Source organism: Merops nubicus, unplaced genomic scaffold (assembly GCF_000691845.1).
Source record: "Merops nubicus isolate BGI_N331 unplaced genomic scaffold, ASM69184v1 scaffold35755, whole genome shotgun sequence".
Lineage (NCBI taxonomy): Eukaryota > Metazoa > Chordata > Aves > Coraciiformes > Meropidae > Merops > Merops nubicus.
The window spans coordinates 707-14,797 of record NW_008610918.1 but is presented as its reverse complement, the minus strand read 5'-3'; the positions used below and the strand labels follow the sequence as shown (position 1 = coordinate 14,797).

Below are 14,091 nucleotides of genomic sequence, written 5' to 3'. Positions count from 1 at the left end.
GATGCTCCCCCGGGGCGGCCCGTCTGGCGCGGGGGGTGCCCTGGGCAGCCGCGGGGCCGCGCTCACATCCCGCCGGGCATCTCGAGATGAGCAGAAGAGAAGCCTCACCTCCTCCTCTGGCTACGTGTGCTCAGCTGCAGTTGCTGCTCGGTTGTTCCCCCGGACTGGGGTACCCCTGGGCTGTCCTGCTTTGATGTGGTACTGGCTAAGACAGCAGTAGCAACTGTGTTTTCAGCTATCTCTCCTTGTTGCTCCAGATGCAATTATTTTAAAGTATGCAGGCACTTTTCCACTGGTGAGGTAAAATGTAACTTGTTATTTATAGCTATGTTTTAGCTGGTCTGGAATTCAGGAGTATTACTCAATTTGTCATAGCCTGGATGTGGGCGTGGACACTAAAAAGAGAACCTAGAAATAGACTGAAGAGAGCTTGAAGGAATATGCTGAACAGCTATAATAGCAACTATTTTTTACCATTAGGCTTGAATTTTTTTTACTATGCGTCTGGTATTGAAAGTGTGGTGAGGCTTGGTGGAGACCAGTGACAAGTGGAGTTCCTCAGGGTTCTGTTCTGGATCCAGTGCTGTTTAACATCTCTGTCATTGACATGGATGGTGGCACTAAGTGCCAGTAAGTGCCCTCAGTAAGTCAGCTGATATCACTAAGCTCTGTGGTGCAGCGGACTCACCTGAGGGAGGGGAGGCTATCCAGAAGGAACTTGGCAGGCTTGAGAAATGGGCCAGTGTAAACTGCATGAGGTTCAACAAGTCCAAGTGCAAGGTCCTGCAGCTGGGTTGGGCCAATCCCAGGCACAGTTACAAACTGGGTACAGAGCTGGTTGAGAGTAGCAGTGAAGAGAAGGACTTGGGGGAGTTGGTTGATGAAAAGCTCAACACGAGCCATCAGTGCACTTATGCAGCCTGGAAGGCCAACTGCATCCTGGAATGCATCAAGAAGGGTGTGGCCAGCAGATCAAGAGAGGTGATTCTCCCCCTTAACTCTGCCTTTGTGAGACCCCCACCTCGAATATTGTGTCCAGTTCTGGTGTCCCCACCATAAAAGGGACATAGATCTGTTGAAATGTGTCCAGAGGAGCCCACAAAGATGATCCAGGGGCTGGAGCATCTCTGCTATGAGGGTAGGCTGAGGGCACTGGGATTGTTCAGCCTGGAGAAGAAAAGACCCTGGGAGAACCTGATATCTGCCTTACAATACCTGAAGGGAACCTACAGGGAGGCTGGAGAGGGACTTTTCACAAGAGTGTCCAGCAACAGGACAAGGGGGGATGGTTTTAAATGGAAGGAGAGGAGATTTAGACTAGATCTTGGGAAGCTCTTCAGTACGAGGGTGGTAAGACTCTGGAATAGATTGTCCAGAGAAGTTGTGGATGCCCCTTCCCTGGAGGGGTTAAGGCCAGGCTGGATGAGGGCTTGAGCAACCTGGTCTCACTGGGCATCCCTGCCCTTGGCAGCGGGGTTGGATTAGATGATCTCTAAGGGCCCCTTCCAACCTAAGTCATTCTATGAGAGTTTTCCTCCAAGGCAAGAGGTGCTACTCTGTAGAGCAGCAGTATAAAAAAAGCTAAGAGAGTTATTGTGGGCCCAAATGCCTTCCTCTTTCACAGCAATATTGCATTTTTTGGTTTATCTCTGACAGTTCTCTGACACGGGCAGCAGAAAAGAACATGTTAAAATCACAAGTGAGTCCAAACCAGGGTTCCTGGAGAGGCTCAGCGAGACTTCTGGAGGCATGTTGATGGGACTTGTGACTTTTCTTCTGTCTTTCTACCTTCTTTTTACCAATGAAGTAAGTGAAATACTGCTAGTGTTTATACACAGCTTTAAAATGCTTTAGCTGAGACAATATTAAACTAGTTTTGCATGTATAGACTTACTGAAATGGCCATGTTAAAGCTTTATTGCTTCATCCAAGAGAAGAGGGCGTTATGTCTGGAGAGCCTGGTACTTATGCTTGGGATACAACAGAAGACTGAAATTACAGGGCCACAAATAGTGTTTTTATAGAGCTGAGTGTAGTAGAGGTAGTGGCAGTGTGTGATCAGAGATAAGACCCAAAACTTGTAAGCTGGGGTAGAAACAGGCTGTGGTATTATTCAAAGAGGGTTCTGTGAGCCAGCCATGTTCCAGTCTTCTCTCTTTGGATAATGTAGGATCCTCACTTCTAGTCTTGGCATGATTGTCTTAAAGCCATTCGTGTTCCATGTTGCAACATCGAGGGTGTTCATGATTCTCAGTGTTATTCTAAGCCTTGGTTTTAGATTGAAAAAATAATTACAATAAGTGGGGAATCCTAACACCCTTCTGTTGTAAACATACATGCTCTTGGCAGTTTTGGAGTAGGGGAGCAAAATTCTGTGAACTTTCACCTAAGACTTCCTTTTATCCCTCTACAAAAGGAAAGAGAACTACTCCCAATTTCAGTGACTTTGCAGGAAAAAGCCCATGGTAATGTGATGGTAATGTAAGGAAGGCTTCTGCCAAGCAGTTTGGGTCTCTGGAAAAAGGACCATAATTACAGTTATTCATGCACAGGTCCATAATATTTGCAGTTCTTCATGAAAAACAAACAAGAGGTGAAGAACAATAGTTTTAGACCCTTGTAGGAATAACTGTGTGTGGTTGAGGAACTTAGTCAGTGTTGATGGCCATGCTTCGTGGGTAGGAAGTACTGCCCCAAACTTGATCAGAGAGAGAAAAAGAGCATAGGAGTACAAGTGCATTTTGAGAATGTGACTTGAGGTTGAAGATACAACTGTTCCTTGCAGTCTTGAGGTCTGCTAACCTTTTTCACACTGTACTGCTGTACCACGGATTCTTCACAACTCAGTTTTGCTTTTCTTGGTTGCAGGGACGAGCTGTAAGGACAGCGAAATCCCTTGATGAAGGGCTTTCTCTTGTGGTCCCTCTTGATAGCATCCACAGTGTGTCTCAGCAGAATGAAGGAAGACTGGTGCACTTAGCTGGCTCTCTGAGTACATCTAAGGTAAATAAAACAGTATATGGAAGATATGAATGTTTCAGGCATGGAGGGAAGGAGAAGTCTTTGCTGGTTAAAATGATGTTTGCTATCCAGGGAGAAGACACATACCTTCTCTCCTCCTCTGTAACCACTGCCAGCTACTGCCCAAGCTTTGGTTCTTGGCCTGGAATTGGGGAGATGCTGTACAGCCTTGGTCTTCCTGCTCCCAAGCTATCTCTAGCTGTGTTTACCCTCCCACTCCCTTTGGTGGATAATTTCAATTCCCCTTTGTATAGGGAACATATTGTGTGTTCATGATACCATAAAGCTTTTAGGCTCTGGCAGTTCAGAGACTCTGCAAATTCTGACTTTTCAGCAGCAATGCCACTTTCTGTGGGCAGTTTGCCCTGCAGAAGGTAACACAGCATGGTAGCTTCCAGCCACATTAAATCTCCCCCTGGTTTAAACACTTAAGCCTACATACCATTAGCCAGCATTTGTCTTTTGTTCTTCACTGTGGTAATAATTTCTGATGGTGATTCCTTTGGTCAGGTTTCTCAGTGTTATAGAGAGATCCATCCCTTTGTCAGTTATAAGATCTCTTCTGTAGCCAACTGCGTGTAACATAGTACTAACTACACTACTCTAATGTGTGGTACATTAATGGTTTTGATAACAAAAGTACAATGTTTGAGTTTGAGGTACAGCATTTATACTGACTTGTAGTTTTTAATTTTTAAATAGCCTTTGTTTGATCCCAGCTATGGGCTCTCCATCCAGGCTGTCAAACTTAAGCGTAACGTGGAAATGTACCAATGGGTTGAATATGAAGATTCCAAGTAAGTCAAATAAATCTTTAAAAGGTGTCTATAAAGCTGTTGTAATAACAGGATCCTATCACTCCACCCCCCACCTCACCCCCTGAAAAGTATAAAAATTGTCAGCTATTTTGTTGGCCTAGCCCCACAGAACTCACATTTCAAATGTCTTCTGTGTCACACACACACACACACACAAAAAAAAGTCAGAGGTTATGAAAGTGTGAAAAACAACTTCTCAGTTCTAACGTTCTTATGATACAGCACCTGTAAAGCACTTGTTGATTTAGGTCACCTTGTCTCACTGTCTTTAATGCTGGTTGTTTCACATTGATCTGGTCAACACCTCCTTGTTGCCAACATTGGAATAAAGGGGTTGTGGCTGTTCAGCAGTTGTGTATGGTTTTCTCCTGGTACAGAGGATCTGTGTCTTTAGAATGGATAATTCAGAGAAGAGTTGGTTTACATGTAGAGATAAGTTTGTGTTGCCAGTGAGCTGTCAGTGCGTTTCATTTGCAAAGTGTATTCTGCCCTAAGCAGGGGTGTGTGTGCACTGTTTTCATTCTCGTCCCACCCCTTTTTTTCTGCAGGGAATATGAAGAGAATGGTGAGATTAAGAAAGAGACAAAGTATTCATACAGTAAGTTGATCAACAAAGTCCTTTTTCTTTTATGCATGGAACTTTGGAGTTTTATCTCTGTGCATTTTGATTTTTGTTTTAAACCTTGTATATTCTTGTTGGGAAAGAAAGGAAAAGACTGCAAGAAGTTAACAAAAATTCTATTTCCTAAACATATGATAAAGCTTCCATTTCTTGAGGTAACTGAGGTGAAAGGAGGTATGCTGTTAGCAAGCACCTACTACAGAAAGTCATATCTTGGAACTTCGAGAGGGTCAGAGCAGCATGCAGAGATAGGGCCCATAACAGGAGATGGGCAGAGGTGGGAGAGTGTTCAAACCTACACCTGAAATTACTCTTCAGAAGTGAAGTAATTGGGCATGTGTCAGGCATGAGCAGAAGAGAATAGACAGGGAAGGACAGCATAGCTCCAGCCTGTAAGAGAGCCTGTTGAGAGTCTAAGTGTAGATACCAGCTAATGAAAACCACCAACACCTTCTGATGTGGTCTGTGGCTTTTGCCAGATGCTTTTTTGGCAGGAGCAGAACTGAGAGCGTTATTCTGATCTCCCAGAAAGGTACTCTTGAGTCATTGTGTACCTGGAGATTGGTCTCTGTGCTTCATTTGTCTCTGATTAAAGCACATGGATGTGTAACGTGGGTGTGCAGTAGTTTCTGGGTGTGAACATAAAATTGCCCCAGGTCAGTAAAGCGTGGGGCCCTGCAGTGAGGAGATACAGAAGGAGCAAAGCTAGTGGTTGTGAGCTGTGAAAAGCAGCCTTACAGTAGCGAGGAACAAAAAGAAATTCCATTTTAAAAAAAAAACAGCTGCCCTTGTAAGATTGATGGATCCTGTCCAGTAAAAGTCTGTATATTATTAGATGTAGTGGGTTAGCCTTGGGTGGCAGCCAAGCGCCCACACAGCTGCTCACTTACTTTCCCCCTCAGCAGGACTCAGGGAGAGATTGGGAAGAACAGGAATGAGAGAGCTTGGGGTTTGAAATAAAGATAGGATTGCCTACCAATTGCCATCATGGGCAGAACAAAATTAAATTATTGTCAATTAAAATAAATATTTAGTTATTGATTAGGGTGTTGGCAAAACACATCTGCTCTTGCCCGTTCCTAGGCTCAGCCTCAGTCCAGACTCCTCTCCCCATGCCCTGTATTGCCACAGGTTACACTCCCTCCTGGAGTGGGGCAGGGCGAGGGGCAGGCCACAGCCAGCACCTAGTGGTTGATCTCTCCCATTCTTTCCTTCTCACACTTTTCCCCTGCTCCAGCATGGATTGTCCCCATGCTGCAGTGAATATCTGCTCTGCTGTGGAGCACCTCCCCCTCTTCTGACTCTGGTGTTCCTTCTGTTGTCACTGCATTTTGTTCCTTCCCTTCCACTTTTGTTTTCTGCCCTTTCTTAAAAATGTTTTCGTGGAGGTGCTCCAGACTTCACTGACGGGCTGAGCTGCAGCCTGCAGTGGGTTCCCTGGGGAGCCAGCTGTGTTCAACACAGGGCAGCCTCAGGCCTGAAGACCATCTCTGCAGCAAACCCCCTCACCCCCCTCCAGTCTTACCGTGTATCTTATAGTACACCAGCATATCCCATACAATGATTCATACTCCACTGTTTAACCAAACTCCCTTTCCTTCCTCTCTCCTTCATGGAAGTAGAGCAAGCAGTATTTGATATGGAAGCTGCACCAAAAAGGGACTCTAGTTTAACAGGAGTTAAAAGGAACCTACTGGAGTCTGGTCAGGGATGTGGGAAGGCTGCTGTGACCCGAACAAAGGCAGCATTGTGCATTTTTGAGGGTGGTACATACAGGTACCATCTCTCGGTTGCTTCCCTGAGCTGAGGTGTGCTGTGGTTCCAGCAGAGCCCACAGCCTTTCCTTATAAAACCAGATTATTCCCAAAGAGTGGAGCTGGGAATCAAAGCCTGATCATGGAAGATGGCAACAGCAAAGTTCCTGCTGTGCAAAGCTGAGTTACAATTTTATCCCTGAAATTCCTTTTTTCCCCTAAATCCTGCCATTCCTTGTTAATATGCCAGGAGGATGGATTTAAGTATCAGTACAGCCTATCACATACATACCTTGATGTAAACAGTATTATTAGAAGTGTAACTTAGAACTGATTAATTGATTGAGAGCTGTCTTCAGTAATTTAAGATCTTCATGGCAATTCTTCCTGTCTCTTCCTCAACCTTCATATCCTTTTCTCTAGATACTGAGTGGAAATCGGAAGTTGTGAACAGCAGAAACTTTGATCGAGAAATTGGACACAAGAACCCAAGGTAACTTACCCCTGGCACAGTCCCTCTGACACTGTTATCAGGTCCAAGATGTCAGCTAAATGACTAATCCTCGTGACACAGTGAAACAGATGGAAACTGTTGGTCTTCTCGTAGCTGGGAGAACTAAGGCACAGAGAAATTAGAGAGCAGTTCAGAGTTGCCTGGTGGATCCAGGATTAAGCTGTCCATTAGTAATGACTGGATGTCAGGCTATTATTGTATTACCTCTGGACTATGTGGCCTTCATGTAGGAGAACTTGAAGGGTTCCTTTCTGACTTCTATTGTCTGTAGTGCAGCCTATTACTAGTTGCAAGTAGAGGGTTAGAATAGCAGGCATCCTGTGAGCTTGTCACACCCCTTGCTTGCTGCTTTTTCTAAGCTAGCAGGCATGAGCTCACAGGCTTGTTTGTGGCAATTGCCCATGAGAATTTTTTTCACACATTTCTCATCTGCAGCATTTTGGTTACATTACAATGGGCCATTTTTAGTGCTGAGTTTCAGCTTGTTTGTCATTCTCACAGCACCTGCTTTGTTCCTTAGAGTGCAAGATGTCACCTGGCAAAAACCATTATGTGTGAGTGAATACAGCTGGAGAGACAGCAGGACCAGCACTTCAATACAAGTTTTGAACTTTGCAAAATCTCCAGAACTTTGCTTTTGCTCCATGGGCTCATCCAAATACACTGCTCTTAATTTGGAAGTACTACTTAAGGAAGGAAAGCAAAGATCTATGTGGTTTTAAGTCCCAATGAGCAGACTTGTTTAGATGAGAGACAATGGATAAAAGGATGCAGAGGTGACACACCTGCTTTGTCTCTCCTCTCCCTGCACACTTTTTTGTTAATGCAAATTCTCCAAGCCTTCTCCAATAAATGCAAATTTCCAGTTGAGAATAAGAAACATTTTTTATTTAGTGCTATTGCAGCACATAGTTTAAAAAGTGCTGCAGCTAAGAACATTTCATCTGAGAGTACTGGTACAAACCAAGGAGACTGAGCATAACTGTGGTGGATCCTTGTGTGAGACAGCACAGGGTACACAGACATGTTTGAACTGTAGAATTCATGCCTAGCAATAGTGAAGCTTTACTTTAACTATGTGCTACATATCTTCTTCCTTCCATCCATCTTATCTTTTTATGCAACTTAAGACAATTTGTGCAAATAAAATCTGTTGTTTACTGCCAGGGAGATTAGAGTAGTACTACTTATGAGCTGAAATCAAGCCTGTAAGGAAAGGATTCCTCAGTTTGGAATTTAATTAACTTGGTCATGATGTAGAAGTACCTTTATATGGAGAACATTTGTGATCTAGGTTTCTTAACTTAGCAGGTAAGATCTAGCAGTTGACTGCAGAAGCAAAATAAATTCAGACCAGAAATAAAATGCATTTCTGACTGTAGTTAAATGTTGCAGGAATTAATCTAGGAATGTAATTCATTGTCACTCAAAACCTCTTTATCACCACTGAACAGCTTCTTAAGAGCTGAACCCCTTTTCAGTCCATTATAAGTTCAGTACAGAAAAAGCTAAGGAAATCCCATGGTGTGAGTGGATGGTCAGGCCAGGGGATGAGACAGTTGCATCTTTGTTTATTGTAGTGGCTCCAAAACTATGAAGTCTGGACACAGTTTCTTGATGGATTTGTTTTCACAGCATGACAGCAGTTTAGTTCTTTTTTTCTCCTGATGTTTGACATTGCACCTAGTCTGTGCTGCGTATTACATACTGCAAATCAGGAGTTTGATCATAATTCTGGGACTAATCAGAGGCTCTCTGTTCCTCAGTGCCATGGCTGTGGAGTCTTTCACTGCTGTTTCTCCTAACGTCCAGATTGGCAGCTTTGTTCTTTCCAAGGGTAAGGATTGGTTTGTGCTGCCTTTGTGTCTACTGTTGAATCAGCAGCGGACTTTGGTTCTTTCCACAACGGCAGGTGTTTCAAGGATAATCAGGAAGCCAGCCAGCAAATTGGCTGGTCCAAGTTAGATACTGGACCTGAACTTGATTCTTTATTCTGCTTAGGTCTTGTGGATAAAATTGACAACTTCAAGCAGCTGAGCCTGTCGCACCTCGAGGATCCACACGCTGATGTCACCCGAGGAGGAGATTACTTTTACCACAGCGAGAACCCCAGGCGCCCAGAGGTAAGATGAGGAAGGTAAACCAAAGCAGTGTTTACTAGTCTGTGAAAAAGAAAGTGAGGTATGAACCATTTCTATTGGTATACGTAAAAATCAGACTGCAGGCCATCACGTAGGATGGTGCCCTTAGTACAGCCCTTCAGCATGAGTGCTTCTCTTGCAGGAAGCTTTTGATCTTTGTCTTCTGTTTTCTTGACTCCAATATGCTTTTAAATGGAAAGAGATGGGATGGTATTGGGAGGTGGGTTCTGCCTGTGCCTTGCTGTACTGATCTGAGCACAGTGAAATAGCTTGTTGTCAGCTTGTGCTGCCTCCCTCCTCTGCCAAAAGATGATATGACAAGGGATGAACATCAGATCTCATTGGTGTTAATGTGCTCCTGCAGGTAAATTGGAGAGGTATTGCAAAACAGCAAAATCTGAGCTGTCAGCTGGGCCCGAAAAAAAGTCCAGCTTGGAAATTATTCTGTGTATCCTCTGGCTTTACATAAATGTTCAGAAAAAGTGTTGATCTATAAAGGGTGTTCCCATGCAGAGTTGTCTTTGCTGTGATTCTCCTCTGTAAAGAAATCCTTACTGACTTGCAATGTTCTCTTATTTGTAGGTAGGAGACCTTCGTGTCTCATTCTTCTATGCAGGTCTGAGTGGAGATGACCCCCATCTGGGCTCTGCTGATAAGGTGAGTCTGCAGCTGTCTCTGTACTTTGCAAACTCTGTTCCCAGCTCATTAACCAGTGGATGTTTTTGCCTTTCCTCCAAGGTGACTGTGATTGCTCGTCAGCGAGGCGACCAGCTGGTTCCCTATCATACCAAGTCTGGAGATGTCCTGCAGATTCTGTACCTTGGGGATCTCTCTGTGGAGGTGAGCTACCACACTGAAGTGAAGGGTTAGAACTGGAGGTGGTAGTGCAGAAACAGCAAGGGAGTAAGCTCTCATTCTCCTTCAGACCTGCTCTAGAGGAGGAGATACTCCATGTAAGCATTGGCTTTTCTCTCTCCTTTCTCTAGGACAACACGTTACAGCCTGTTTGCTTTCCAAGTTTCTGCATGTTCTTTGTGTTGCAGCAAAACTGTGCTTTACCCACTAGCAGCTCATAATTTGCCTATAGTTATTCCTGGTTATTTTTTTTTATTTTGTAAAGGAACTGTGGCTAAAGTAGCTGATATATTTATTTTTATGAAATCCCCTTGTGTTCATTTGTTCTTTGGTAATTTCCCACTTACACGTGTTGAAAAGGTTGTATGTAAAAATAGTAAAATTCAGGCTTTAATTAAACAAACTGTGGGAGCTATCCTCTCTTCAACTTCCAATAACAGGAGTATAAGCTTCTTTGGAAAGTTTATTGCTGTTCTGGCTGAGAAAGAACCTTCAGGCAGAGCATTATGCTCCAATAAATCCTGCATGCTCCAGCAATTTGGTGATTCATTTACTCCTTTTAGTAGGTTTGTTTTCATTAATGATTGTTTCATGCCTCATTGCAACGATCCCAGATGTCAACAATTTACAGGAGTTCTGAAAAGCAGTTAAAAAGGGTTTTGTTTTGAGTTAAGAGAGAGCAGCAGTAGAACCAGCTCTCTGCTGTGAGTTCTGAAACTTCATTAGATAGAATTTTAGTTGATTGGAAATTAGTACACTACAAATGAGTAATTCATAGAGTGCTTGTGTAGGACTGAGTACTTGTGCATACATCTTTTCCCATTAAGTGCTTTATGATGTCTCAGCCATCTTCACGTGTGCATTTTACAGAGCCAGAGGGGCACACAATCCATTTGGAAGAAAAATCTTACTCAAAATTCTTGCAAATGGATGTTTTGCGTTGCCTGAAGTACAGACATACCTTTTACCTTTTCTTCCCTGAAGCAAGTGCTTGCTTGCTTTCAGCTGTTAGTGAGTACTGTTGCCTTTCCTCTCTTCCTCCAAACACAGTGAAGTAAAATCATTCCTCCTTTATTACATAAACTGACTCTCCACAGTCATGTTGAATGTACAAACTTGCAGCAAAACCTGTGTGCTTTCTGCCTATGCTTCTAGTGTCAAATGGTGCTTGTTCAGCTGTCTTAATTTAGAAAAATGCTGGTTTCCCTCCTGCTGCACTTTGGAATCTGTTCCAATGTGCTGCAGTGGTGCACAAAAGACCCTGCAGAATGAGCTGCAATTTGTCTTCTACAAGAGAATTTGTGCTCCTAACATGCCCTTGGCTCAGATTTGCTCGTAATACACTGGAATAAAGAGAATCTCAAAAGAACTGAGAAACAGGCTGCATGTAATGGTGTTTGCTTTCAGGAAGTGTTTCAGAAAGAGCATGAGAGTAACACCATGAAGACCTGGGCCCTCCGTGCAGCAGGCTGGCTGGCAATGTTTGTAGGCATCAGCCTAATGACCAGAATCTTTTACACTTTAGGTAAGTTTTTGGCAGAAAGCTAAAATGGTTTAGAAACAGGATCATAATCCCCAGAGAATCTTCTCTTGCTCATATATGCAATTAATTTGAAGGTCAGGGGGAAGCTTGTTAGAACTCAGATTGGATTTGTTGTGAAAGTCACTGTAGGCAGTTGCAGGAAAACAGGATCACAGAACTGAGTGGTTGCTTTGTGAGCATTAAAACAAATATATTAAAAAGTATGTATCTATTGCCAGGCTCAGAAGATTCCAGCCAAGTGCTTACTAAGATCAGAATCCAAAGCACATGTTGGGCTGGTTCTTTCAAGTCTACCTCAATGTGCTGCAGTCCACAAGTGGTCCCTGCAATGTGTCTTTAATTAGTAGTTGTATACTAACATCTCTTTGTGTCTGGTTATTCTACGCTACTGTGAACAAACAGCAAAGAAGGTTTTTGTTTACCCTTTAAATTTAGAAAATGTTGGAATAAAAACCTTAGAGAAAAGCAGGATGGTGCTTCAAACTTGTATACACTTCAGACATCAAAGCTATCATTTGCTTTGTAGCTGTGCATTCTTTTTTTTTTTCATATTTATTTATCCATATACATGCTTCTGGAAGATTTATTGTTGCCAGAAGTTAATTTTTGTGCTAGCATATTGTATCAGTTGCCCTAGACTTGTTCTATAGCTGCAAGGCTGTTGGTCTACTCTGCCTCTCAAACCTTGGACAAGTCTTCAGACTTAATTTTGGATTACTTCTGGACTGAAGAGAAGAGGATACCATTGCCTTATATATTTAGCTGAAATCCAGCGTCCTGGATAAACGCTTTGAGTCTGTCTTTTGATTGCAATAGTTCGCATGCAACTCCTAGGCTTGAATAAGACTTCCTTCTAACCTGGCATCTTGTCAACAGCATTATCCCTTGTTTAATTCTTCCTGCAGTGGATTGGTTTCCTGTTGTGAGGGATCTGGTTAACGTTGGACTAAAGGCGTTTGCCTTCTGCGTGGCCACTTCGCTGTCGCTGCTGACCGTCTCCGTGGGCTGGCTCTTCTACCGCCCGCTCTGGGCCTTGCTGGTCGGGCTGCTCTCCGTCCTCCCCATCCTGGTCGCCAAGTCCCGCGTCCCCCCGAAGAAGCAGCAGTGAGGAGGAGGTGGTCGGGGGCCACGCCAGATCCTGGCTGGAGGCTTCTCCAGTGCCTTTCTGTCCCGGCTGCTGCAGCAGGCTTACAGCACAGCACAGCTCAGCAGCGTGCACCTGGAGCTGGGGAAGGGGCTCGACTCTGGTTCCTCATAGACATTATCCATGAGAAATGTAGGAAGGCAATGGCATCAGCCTTGAGGAAAAAAGCATTTTGGAGTGTCTGTATTGGTAATGTGAGTGAAAAAGCAGATTTGTATCTCTTAGAATATAGTGGTTCCCCCCGAATTGAAAAAGTGGCAAGTCCTCACTGTCAGGCGGGGCACGCTGTGTGTGACAGAGAAGGCGCCAGATCCGTCACACGGACCATGGTTAGATATCCCCAGGAAATCCGTGTCCATCCCCAACAACCCTCCTCTGCTGCCTTTGCTGACACACACAGCCATGTATGTGTCTTTGGCTGATGCAGCTGGACGTCTGTGTCTCTGTCTGTGTGTGTTCAAAGGAAAAACACAACTTGGTCATATTTCACACAATGCTTAAGTAAAATGTGTGGACTGAGGGTTGTCAAAGCAACTTGCAGTCCTGAGTGGCTAGGTTGGCAGTACTCTGAGGTAAGGCAGATTTGTCAGAAAGTGTTGATATCCCCCAACTTTTAAAGTCTCTGAACTGGTTCTTGCTTAAGCATCCAAAATGGTAGTGTGGACTATGCCATTGTGTAACTATTCCAAAAATTTAACTTTGAATTGCACTTATTTAAAGGGATACTCAGAGGTCACTAGCTTTTAAAATTAAAACCTGCTGCCTTGAAACAAAGTAAACTTTTGTAATTGAATAGATATTCTTTAAAATATTTGGGTTTTTTTGGCTATGTGTACAGGCTCTTTCTTGAATTTCTCTTAATAAGGTAAATTAACTAAATCCATGAAACTAAATAATGATATTATTTTTGCCTGATTGATTTCATAGGTGTTTAGTAGTCTAAATTTTGAGCTTGGTATTATGTTCCAGGAGTGCCTTATTGGAGTGTGGTGATGGCACGCTTACGTATTTCTGCTGTAACCAGTACTTGAGATTAGAGACTGTTTGTACCATTTTTAAGTCTCTCTCCACCTAGCCCGTCTGGTTTCCAGACATGCCCTTCCTACACTACAGTGTGTTTTTTGTCTCAGTATACACAATTCAGTACAAAAATGTCTTAATTTCTGAAAAGCAGTTATGACTATTAGTAGAAATGTGTTCCCTATACCAAAGGAACTTAACTTGAACATACATAGAAGCAAATGTTTCCTACCAATGGTACAGAGATCTGAGTTTTATATCATAAATGTTTTGAGAAGCAGTAGTTGCTTTATTAGCCTTAATTCTTCCCATTCTTCTGGTATGTGAATGGTGTCAGTTCTGTCTCACGGCTCAGTTATGCTGGTAAAAGCAGTAGTAGTGTTGAGCTTTTGTATGTTTAATAAAGTACAGTTTTCAAAAGGTTGGTCTGTAGGCTTTTTATTACATTTAAGTATTGTACATTTCGTATCCAGGTACATGAAGGTTCCCCATGAACTAATTTTCTGTTGTTGGTTGAGGTAAAGGTGCAGCTGAGTTTTGTTCACCATGTAAATGCATCCCTGTCTTGGGAAGCAAGTTCCCAACAGCAGGGCAGCTGCCATCTGGTCTGTGCCACTAGGTGCTGCAGGGCTGATTCCAGCCTATCATGGTTCCTGAAA

General features: G+C 43.4%; 1 protein-coding gene across 1 annotated transcript; it reads left to right on the top strand.

Annotated features, from left to right (window-relative positions):
• Positions 1–1,656: 1,656 nt before the first annotated feature.
• On the top strand, positions 1,657–12,376 carry TMEM43 (transmembrane protein 43; the record flags this gene model as incomplete). The annotated part of the gene is made up of 11 exons (XM_008941066.1): positions 1,657–1,806; positions 2,869–3,003; positions 3,724–3,818; positions 4,388–4,437; positions 6,639–6,708; positions 8,496–8,566; positions 8,731–8,852; positions 9,453–9,527; positions 9,609–9,710; positions 11,133–11,250; positions 12,174–12,376. Coding segments are annotated over 11 exons (1,191 nt in total), but the record flags the coding sequence as incomplete, so codon positions are not given.
• Between the last annotated feature and the right edge of the window lie 1,715 nt (positions 12,377–14,091).